This window comes from Pogona vitticeps, chromosome 4 (assembly GCF_051106095.1).
Source record: "Pogona vitticeps strain Pit_001003342236 chromosome 4, PviZW2.1, whole genome shotgun sequence".
Classification (NCBI taxonomy): domain Eukaryota; kingdom Metazoa; phylum Chordata; class Lepidosauria; order Squamata; family Agamidae; genus Pogona; species Pogona vitticeps.
Window position 1 is genome coordinate 179,062,097 of NC_135786.1, and position 10,961 is coordinate 179,073,057.

At 41.4% G+C, this 10,961-nt stretch overlaps 1 protein-coding gene across 7 annotated transcripts in view; it reads right to left on the reverse strand.

Moving 5' to 3' along the window:
* Positions 1 to 8,827, reverse strand: part of CEP192 (centrosomal protein 192) — a 99,348-nt gene extending 90,521 nt beyond the window's left edge. For 2 of the 7 annotated variants that reach the window (XR_013544153.1, XM_072998778.2), the window contains exons 1-5: positions 8,707 to 8,827; positions 6,728 to 6,916; positions 4,922 to 5,041; positions 3,550 to 3,692; positions 392 to 444 (exon numbers count right to left, since the gene is read on the reverse strand). Coding sequence is in view for 6 of the 7 variants with exons in the window: in XM_072998778.2 (XP_072854879.2) it covers positions 392 to 444; positions 3,550 to 3,692; positions 4,922 to 5,041; positions 6,728 to 6,894 (483 nt within the window). In the remaining variant the exon portion in view is untranslated. Of the gene's footprint in view, positions 1 to 391; positions 445 to 3,549; positions 3,693 to 4,921; positions 5,042 to 6,727; positions 6,917 to 7,526; positions 8,394 to 8,452; positions 8,601 to 8,706 lie in introns of those variants that run through there. The other 5 variants (XM_072998781.2, XM_072998777.2, XM_072998775.2 and 2 more) reach the window with 5 other exon arrangements.
* Between the last annotated feature and the right edge of the window lie 2,134 nt (positions 8,828 to 10,961).

Here is a 10,961-nt window from a genome sequence, read left to right on the forward strand (position 1 = left end):
ACTTTTCCAGATATATAAGTGGGATACATTCAAGATATCATAAATGCAGATTTTGCTGGGGGGTAGGAAATCAAAAGGGCTTCTGAAGAGCTAATTACAGCATCACCAACTATCTGGAATTGGTTGAAATTTATAGTTTAATTTTGGGAAGCATTTTCTGCACATGAACATTTAAAAAGTTTTCAAAGAAACCTGTTATTTTAGCCATTGATGTATATGGAACATACGATGTTAGCTAAACTCTAACATTATGCTCAAAATTAGACCATAAGACATTTATTACAAAACAAACAGTATATTTCAATTTATATAAAATAAGAGCTACCAAATCGCTGTTTGAAAGTTTTTTCATTTTCAGCCAAATATATGCAATTACACTGCAAAAAGTTACCTTGTAGTCTTCACTCCCTTTTTCCAGTGAAGCAAAGATTTCAGTTGTTAAATCTGAAAATTTAAAGAGTAATAATTATTCCTCATATACTAGGTACACAAATGCAGGTTAGATCAAAAATTTGCCAACAATGTCTTGATCTCAGCAATATATGTGCAAGCAAAATGTACGAAGTTCTTTTTGCTATACAAAGCTAATTACTTTTCTTAATACAGCAAGACAAAATGGCATAAATTTCAGCAATATCATCCATCCACTATCACATACAAAACCTCCTCACAGCATTCTCTACATAGGAACTGGCCACCATGGAATGATGAATTGGAATTGGTACTATTTCATAATTCCATAGCTCACTCTCCAGTGATTTCTCTTCAGTATCACGAGTACAAAGCCTCATTTCAGCCATTTCACAAATTTATAGAATACAGAAGGTGAAGAAAAGAACCTCTACTTCTTTCCTGTGTTTTTCATACAGATCACTTTTTCCTCACTGTTGCAGTAAACTTGCAAGAATTAATTGGGGCAAAGGACATTATGGAAATGGGGCGAGAGATCAGGACACCTACAGAGGTGCAGCTGAAAGATTGGAGATATGTGCACCTGATTTAGATGCGTACCATAATCTTCAAATGAATGTTATGTTGAAAGATTCCTGTTTAACCATCAGAGGTCCCCTGCCCTTTTACAACCCCTGAAGGCAGCTGATACTTTTCCTCTGAGGTTAACTGTGCCATTTTGGCTACAGAAAAAGCCATACATGGACAATTACTTTATTAGCAGTATGTAGAATAGGTTTCTTTGAATGGAAAAAAAAAGTATGAATGAAGAAACCCAAGGGTCAAATTTTGCTCACTAGACCTGTTTAACTGGGCCACAGGGATTTCCGGTTGAAGCCCCTTGCTAAAATTCTGTGTTTTCTGAAAAAAGGAGGTATGACAGGAAGGCCACAGTTCACTGACTCCTCTATTCCCCCAACATGTCCAATGTTCTCATGGAATACTAAATCCCTTGTGAAGCACTAGTTGTACACCCAGCTATGCTCTTCCTTCACCATATCCTTTACAAAGAGCAAAGCCAGCTATTCAACCAAAGTGCCAACTGGGCACTCTTATTAGTGCCTTGATTAGGCAACTGACTAACAGATTTGCTCAGAAGCTACAGATTAAACTTTGATTAGGTAGTTGATGTCAGATGGCCATGAGTGGCTCAGACGGAGCAGAAACAAAAACATTTCTGCCCTACTAAAGTATATGGCTATGCAGTAAAAGTGTCAGCCCTTGACTGCCTTTAACTGTCTCCTTCCAGTTTGTTTACTAAATTAGTATTATATACTGTTTACTATATTAAGGAGCTTAGCTCGGACAAAACGAGGTCCTGAGGGTGGGTGGCCCCTCCACTGGTGGTTTGGGAAACTCCCTCTTTTTTTGGGGGGGTGACTCTTACTATGAAGAGTGAGGTTCACAGATTGGGGGTCCATCTGGATCCGGCACTTACCATGGAAACCCAGATAGCATCAGTGGTCCATACCATCTACTTCCATCTTTGGCAGATTGCCAGCTGCGTTCCTATCATGATGTTGGGACGCTCACCACTCTAGTCCATGTGCTTGGTCTCAAGATTAAACTACTGTAATGCACTCTACATGGGGCTACCTTTGAGATTGATGCGGAAACTTCAAATGGTTCAGAACGTGGTGGCCAGACTTCTTACTGGGGTGAAAAAACATCAACATATCTCCCCCACTCTAGCTGCACTGCATTGGCTGCCCGTTCGTTTCTGTACTGATTTCAAAATATTAATGATGACATATAAAGCCCTAAATGGTTTAGGACCTCAATATCTAGAGGAACGCCTTCTCCCACCTAGGTCTACCTGAATCACTCGTTCTAGCCAGGATGGACGGCTGAGGGGCCTAACACCAAAGGAGGCCCGGAGAGAAAAAACAAGAAAGCGGGCCTTGTTGGCAGTGGCCCTTCGCCTCTGGAACAATCTCCCCTCAGAAATTCATCTGGTTCCCTCGCTGGGTGCTTTTAAGAGCAAATTCAAGACCTGGCTCTTTAGGCAGGCCTTCCCTCCTGTCAATACCTAATTTATTTATTGCCATCTTCAATTCTAATTTATTTATTGCCATCTTCAATTCTATTAATGTTGATGTTTTATTTTATTTTATTGGATTGTTGTTAGCTGTCCAGAGTAGACTTTGGTTTAGATGTGTGGGGTATAAATTAAATATAAATAAATAAATAAATAATTTATTTATTTTATATCCCGCCTATCTAGTCACTTAAGACCACTCTAGGCAGATTGCCAGCTGCGTTCCTATCTTGATTTATTCCTTTTATGCTTCTGTCAAATTTATTCCTTCTATGCTTCTGTCCTCCACTTTTTGTGAGTTGTGTGGCATCAACTAAAAAGCAGTCCATGACTCCAAGTGCTCCCATGGACTTTACTAGTCGTTTCAAATAAAGACTTTGATGCCTTGTTCCTTTAGGGATTTCTCCACATCCCACCTAAATTGGCTCAACTATCAACATCACAGGTTCTTTTTACACATTGAGACAACTTTCAAGATTATTTTATTCTAATTCACAAAGTTACAGACAGGAATATTTGTTCCTGAGTCACCATGAGTTAACCATTTCACTTCTAATGGTTAATACTGAACTACCTGAGTCCATGATTAAAGGGGATGATTCAACATCTCTACAAAGGCACACCAGCATTTCTCAATTAAGAAGAAAATAACATATTGGCATTGAACTAAATCAAGGGTTGGTAAAATGAAGACTTCCAAAGTTTGAAATACAATTCCCAGCATCCCTCACTGTTGGCTGTCCTGGCTACAGGTGATGGGACTCTCAGAACTCTAGTCCAACATCTGGAATGCCACACTTTGCCCATTACTAGTTTAAATCCAATGTTAGTTCCATAAAGCTGATGAAATGAAAGGGATTAAAATTAGTTGTGACTGGCAAGTCCCACTTAATTTAGCAGTCTGCTCTATGTAGGCATAATGCTGGATTAGTCCTATCTAGTCTCACTCTTGGTATCAAAGTATGAAGAGAATTTCAGGAAGCCATATCAAATGCTAACATTCTACATATCAAATGCTAACATTCTACATGCAAACAGCAGATGCTGCTGAAGCTACATACCTTCCAAATGTTCAGGTGAAAGTATTTCACATCGAATGTCCTGATGGTTACTGGAACACTCAACAGCACAATCCTGATTTTGTTTTCTTTGCAAACAATCAAGGTCATTTTGGTCAGATTTCAAGCACATTTCTGTGGTTTTACTACAGTTTTCACAGAGAAAAATGAGAATTAAAGGTTTCATTCATAATCCTATAAGTGCTACCACTTTGCAGCATTATGTCATTTCTGTCAGATAGAGTCAGCAATATTTTAACCTCATTAAATTACATATTCCAGGATATATGGACAGGCTTCCAATGGCATTTGTATAATTTAGGTCCAAGAAACATCTATCTAGGCATTAGTTCCAAATTTTGAAAAAGCAAAAAGTACACAGTGCAGATTATTCATGTTCATTAATCCAAGGAAGTAAATGTAGGGTCTCCAGTGACCCATTTCCAAAACCAAAGATAATAAAAAAGAAGCTACTTCTCTATCAACAGCACATAAGTTTTATATGAAAGACTGGAGGTAAAGATTTGAAAAGCTATTTAGTTTTGTCCTAAATAAGTGTAAATACTTTTCTACCCATTAATATACTCAAAGTGGCATTTTTTGTCATTACTTAAAAAAATTAGACATGTTAGCTTTACAAGTAGCATTTAATTATACTTTTTCATCTAGAAAGCAATTTTTTCTTGAGCAAACTCTGAATTTGGGAAGATCAACATACTGTATACAGTTAAACCAGTACACATTCTTGCATGACAAACAGTGAGATTTTTTCAAAAGAGAACACGTGACATAATGTAAGTTAAGTTGCTCATCCCAGGATCACACCAAATATTCTTGTGGGCCAATGACATGAACACCAGTTAGTCTACAGAAATGTTGAGTTGGTTTTTAAAAAGATATTTGAAGACTAAAGCTAGATAGCTCCATGAGCCACGGATCAGATGGAAGTCTCATTATCAGTTTTCTCTCCCAGGAAACCTGTAGCATTGGGAAAGCTGCAAAGCCCCAAAATAACCCAAGAATAAAGCAAGAGTAAACCACGTCTGGGTATTCTACCTAGAAAATCCTGGAACAGGTTGCCATATGTTGGAGTTGACTTGACGAAATGTAATTACTACTATTAATCTCCACATAGTCTTATCTCTCTCCTACTTCTTATATAATATGCAGTAACACTCAGATCAGCATTTCATGAAATCTGTTTATTATAGTTTGGAAACTATAATACAGATACAACCTAAAGCTTCAGTCTATAGAAAGAATGAAATCTTTTAATCTAACCCTATTGTTGAGTCTAAAAAGAGAAAATTTAAAAAAACATTGTGAAATATAGAGTATAAGATTTTGTGACACACATAAAACCTCTACAACTTACATAGGATTCTGAAAGTTAAGTATCAGCTTCTTCCTTGGATCAGAATCAGATTCATCACAGCAAGAAGATGCTAATGGAGCGGAGAATCTCGTTTCCATGTAATAAGTTTGATCATGAAGTCTGTGGTAAGGAAACAGAAGAAGTAATTGCCTTGAACGTTCTTAACACCATCCCTGAGATAAGAACTTCAGGTTATGATATACAGACAAACAAACTATAAGCTTACCCATTTTAAAAATGAGCAAAGGAAACAAAACAGGTCAAGAGATTACATTTTCAAGTCATCTTGTCTACCTAGTTTATTTCTTCATGCTTTCCATGTTGTAAGCCAATATGATTTCCTTTCCAAGAGCTGATACCTTAGAAAGATTTACACATTTGCAGTTCTTATGAGTTTTTTGTAGCATGATTGTCAAGGATACACTGATATAAACACCTATAAACTACTGGATGATCAGACAGGATATACTGCTTCACTGGAAATTTATAACACACTTTTTCCAGAAACCTAGAAATCCTCTGTATCATGAGTAGGGAAAGCATAGGCTCCAGATGTTCTACGAATACAACTCCTAGCATCTCTAAACATTGGTTATGGTGGCAAAGGCTGATAGAAACTCCAGCCCAACAATATCTGGAGAGCTGTACTTTGCAGATCTCTGCTGAACACTAGCACCAAATTTATCTTCTGAGTGCAGATCTTTATCTAGCCAAAATAGCATTGCCCATGCACAAGAGGAAGGTACTGATAAGTTGGTGGACATCAAAACATGCAGAGATTTTTCACAAATGCAGTTTTTAAAAGAAAAAAAATCTACAGTGGGGGAACTACCCCCACATAGGCTAATGATGCTCAAACATGATCAGTGGGCACAGAATGGTGATCCATGGATTTGAAGGAAAAGGGAAAACAAAGAAGGAATGGAATGCTTTCTACAGGAGAACAACATAGCTAGATCTTTCAAACAGTAAACAAAGAGCATACCATATTACAACATTTTTTGGTGAGCCATGCTCCCACCTCCATAAGAGTGTGACCAAAAAGAGAAGACAGGACATTTTAATGACATCTTTGAAAAGCACTACTATCAGAAAGAATCAGATTTTAACACTGTAAGAATATACTATCCCCCCTTACAACGAACTGACAAGTAGACAGACAACACCACAGTAATACATCGAGGGTTAGATTTTTTTGCTAAAAATAGTACAGGTCAGTAACAAAAGGAGGAATGACAGAAACCATAAAATATGTGAAGCTATCCTTGGTCATTTTCACTGTTGGCTGTGTATCAAACATTTAACAAACAATGTTCTTCTCATTAACCATAGGGTTAGTTGATCACCTGCATTCAGTTAGGGAGCTCTAGTAATAGTTATTAAAACCTCTTATTTGGCATATAAAATAGAAAACTTCATGAGACAAAAGGAAAAAAACTTTTCCAGCTTCTCTAAAGTTTATTTATTTATTTATTTTATATCCCGCCTATCTGGTCAGTTACGAGATGCTACAGTGTTAGGCAATGTTCTACATTTGGGCTTGGACCACTCCTTCTCATTTGCAAAATGATCACAAGCAATTACCTGTTATTCCATAATAAATGCATATTTTTCCTTTAAATTGTAAAGTTCTAACACACATCTAAATTTGGATTGTTCCATTAATCACAGACTGATTTGTAAAGTGGAAAGCCAGGCCTGGAAACAATTTCAGATTTAGAAATTAACAGTCATGACCAATTTTTCAGTCACCCTTCTCAATAATCTTTATACACTATCACAGTTGCAACCTAATCCATGACTTGCCTGTCATGAGAATGAGTCTTCTGTCTGATTTCAGTAGAAGCAGCAACTGGTAGTCCAAGATTTGATGAAATTGTGATATTGTCCAGAATCTCAGTGGCATGGCTAGCTAGTGAGTGGTCCGCAACACTTGGAAACGTCTCATCCACAATACATCTTAAGTCTTCCATAATACTTCTTTCTCATAACTGTCTTGAAATTTTAATGAAATGTTAGGCACAAAATACTCAGTATCATTTTAACAATACCATGTTATCATTTACCTAATACTGTACATTATATTTTTATTCTCAAATGCTATGTGTACTGCAAAGCCTGTTTTGCCTTTCACACAGCTTCACAAGTATTAGAGGGGTTAAACAATTTACAGCAAAACTGGGGTGTCACTGTCTGATATTACCATTACCAACACAGTGCTTCTGCTTCTTCTGTAAAGACAGACACAACAGGGATTCCAGAAACAAAAGGAACACATGTTCCTTATGAGGATCAGGAACATATTCCACTGTTAGAAAGCAGAGTGACAAGGTGGTCCAAAATTAGAGCAACCAAAAAAACAGTTATCTGGTAGCAATGACAACTGAAATTTGTGGTCTGTCATTCTTTTACAGTATATACTCTTTTAAGGAAAATGGCTCACACAAATTAAGTACACAATAATGCTGGCTCTATATTTAGCTTTAAGGCTGACGGACATGGATTTATTCCTCTGTTTCTAGAAGGCTAAGTATCTGAAGGGAGCTGAAAAGATAAAGGACTTAGCATACCCATTAAGGGTCATCAGAACAAAATCTTGACTTACCGTAACTATAAAGAAAACAAGCAATAAGAGCCAGCTTCTTGAAAATAGAAAAAAACTGAATGATGACAAAGGTTTGGGTAATTATGATATATGTTCACAACAAGAAAAAATACAATTTAAGCTCTTCAAGGAATACAGAAGCAATGGCCCATTTTACTTTGTAACCAAACAGCAATTATCATTTCTACTAGCCTAGGACCAACCATTTTTAAAAGCTCTTTTTTTACTGGAACACTTAAATAGACAATGAGATCATACATTACTGGTGCCTCAGCTCACTCGTCTACCTGTATTAACTCTCTGTTCAAAAAGCAAAAGTAGCTTCCTACTTTAAAAGGGTCAGGCTTCCAACCCCAAGTGTGCAGAGATGGGCTGTGGTATACAAAGGAGCAGCGCTCTGCACAGAGTTAGAAACACTGTCCTTACTGAATCCAACACTAAACTCAGGCCTTCAAAGTTAGTTATGAATCAGAGTTCTAGATCTACTTTATGCATGTTATCATTCTCTCCGGGGGGGGGGAGAACCCTATTAATTTCGTAACGGAAGTACACACGACTATTAAACCTCGACTACTACTCGCAAGACGAGGCCGGGCAGGGGATGAACTCTTATCTCACCCTCGTCCCCACATATCAGTATCTGGGCCGGACACGCAAAGAAGGAACCCAATTTCACCCTAACGACAACGACCGCTGCAGGAGGGAAAGCTGTCGCTCCACCACAGCCTCGGGAGGGAAGGGAAGACTCTGAAGGCGAGTCCCGCTCTTCTCTTCCCGTCCCCTAAAAAACACCCCAAGGAAGCCTCCCTCGTTCCGAAAACCTGCTCCCTTAAAAAACCACCACGCGGCGGCGGAGGGGAACGGACCGGCCCGCCCCCAGTTAAAACGGTCGCTTCCCCTCTTTCCTGCCATTAGAAGACACATACACACAAACCAGGCACACACCACTCCTCGCCGAGCCGAGGCGAAAGAACCGCTTGGCGGGCGGGGCGGGGCGGGGCGGCCGCCTCAGGAAGCGCGCGCCAGGTCGCGAGGCACCATTCGAAAAAACTCTCGGCACCCTCCCCGCAGCGACGAACTCTTTTATGGAGGAAGGAGAGGAAACATGCCCCCCCACTCGGGGTTCGGCCCCCTCAAATAGATGCGTGCGCACGCGCGCCCCCTCTCTTTCCTTACTTACCTGGCGCTCAGCAAACCCGCTCTAGATTTCGTTTTCAGAAAAAGGCGGAGCCAAGAAGGCAACACAGGAGAATTCTATTGGTTTGTCAGGAGGAAAGCACTCCCGTCCTTTGATTGGTCAAGAGGGGAGCAAAGTGGGCGTGCGACTCGTTTCAAACAGAAATTGCCTTGAAATGGTGGGGATCTGGAGGCGTCGCCTGCGGAGCCTTGCTATTAGCGAAAGTTTCATGGGCGGCTGCTCAAGAAAAGGTTTCCTATGGCACGACAGTGATCTCCCTGCTCTCATATCACAATAGTCACGGTTATAAGTTCTGGCCCTCCCTCAAATAGTTGCCATTGGTTATTTTTTAAATGGTAGTTCTTTATTTTTTAAGCATTGCAGTTAAGTTACTTTAAAAGTCTTACAATGACAATAAATTATATTATTATTATTATTATTATTAAATATAAGTCACTAGCCTGTAAAACCAAAGATGACCTTCCCTTCTGGGAAGAAACTGAGAGCTTGGGTAATATGAAACATAACATTCAGCCAGCCAAACAGACACATGGCAGCTTGAATAAAGGACAATTGATACCTTCAATTTATCTCTTGTGATCCCAAGCGCTCCCTGGCCTACAGATGGGGGAAATTATTTAGAACTACCCTGACTCGTCACGAAGAGCCGGACACAACTAAACAACAACCCTGACTCGGGGGATGTGGTTGGCGCTGCGGGTTAAACCACAGAAGCCTCTGTGCTGCAAGGTCAGAAGACCAGCAGTCGCAAGATCGAATCCACGCAATGGAGTGGCTTGTCCTAGCTCCTGCCAACCTAGCAGTTCAAAAGCATGCAAAATGCAAACGTGCCAGTAGATAAATAGGGACCCCCACTGTGGGAAGGTAACGGAGTTCGGTCTCTAGTCGCGCTGGCCACGTGACCACTGAAGATTGTCTTTGGACAAAACGCTAGCTCTATGGCAGTGGTCAGGGAACAGGGGTAAATTACCCCAAATGGGGTAAAAATGAAAATCCTGGGGGTAATGGGGATAGTCGCTACAGGCATTTTACCCCCAGGCATTTTATTTCCGACAATGCTGTGTGTAGGCGGGCGTTCCGTCGCGGGGAGAGCGAGTCCTGGTGAGGAACTGCACAGGGCACCCACCTGTCCTCCTCGCCTCCAAAGTGGGGGTGAGGATGGTGTACCAGGCCAGCTGGACTTTCTGCCCAGCGTAGCCCTGGCCGGGGCTCTCCTTCCTGCCTGCGCCCACCTGCCTGGTGCACTGGCAAGGAGGCCCCCTTCCCACCCCGCCTCCCCTGAGCTCATGGCCGGTGGACCTGCCAGCCCTGCGGCGCCCGCCTCCCCTCTCCAAAGACTTGTTTTCCCAGCAGTGTGGCAGCTCCAGACTGGCTGCCTGGGCAGTGGCCACAGGTCCCAGGTGAGCGCAGGAGGGGCAGGGGTTGGCCGTGGACGGCAAGAGCCGGGGGGTGGGTTATGTCAACGTAAATAAATATTTTGGGGGGTAAAAGGTAAAAAAGTTCCCTGACCCCTGCTCTATGGGTTGGAAACTGAGATGAGCACTGCCGCCCAGAGTCGACCGGACTGGACAAATTGTCAAGGGGAACATATTCTCGAAGGCTTTCACGGCCGGGATCTGATGGTTGTAACTGGTTGCTGTATGTTGGATAACTATCCAACAAACAGCAACAGAGCATGGACAGAGTTCCTACTCCAGTCCTCTGAAAATGCCGGTCACAGAGATTGGCGAAACATCAGGAAGAACAACCTTCAGAACACGGCCAAAGAGCCCGAAAAACCCACAACTGTCAAGGGGAACCTTGACCTTGACCTTTACCCTGACTTGGGCCCAACTTTCTGCTAACATAGCTGCTGTCAAAGATTGGTGTGTGTGTGTTTAGTCGTTTAGTCGTGTCCGACTCTTCGTGACCCCATGGACCAGAGCACGCCAGGCCCTCCTGTCTTCTACTGCCTCCCGGAGTTGTGTCAGGTTCATGTTGGTTGCTTCGCAGACACTGTCCAGCCATCTCATCCTCGGTCGTCCCCTTTTCCTCTTGCCATCACACTTTCCCAACATCAGGGTCTTTTCCAGGGAGTCTTTTCTTCTCATTAGATGGCCAAAGTACTGGAGCCTCAGCTTCAGGATCTGTCCTTCCAGTGAGCACTCAGGGTTGATTTCCTTTAGAACTGATAGGTTTGTTCTCCTTGCAGTCCAGGGGATTCTCAAGAGCCTCCTCCAGCACCACAATTCAAAGGC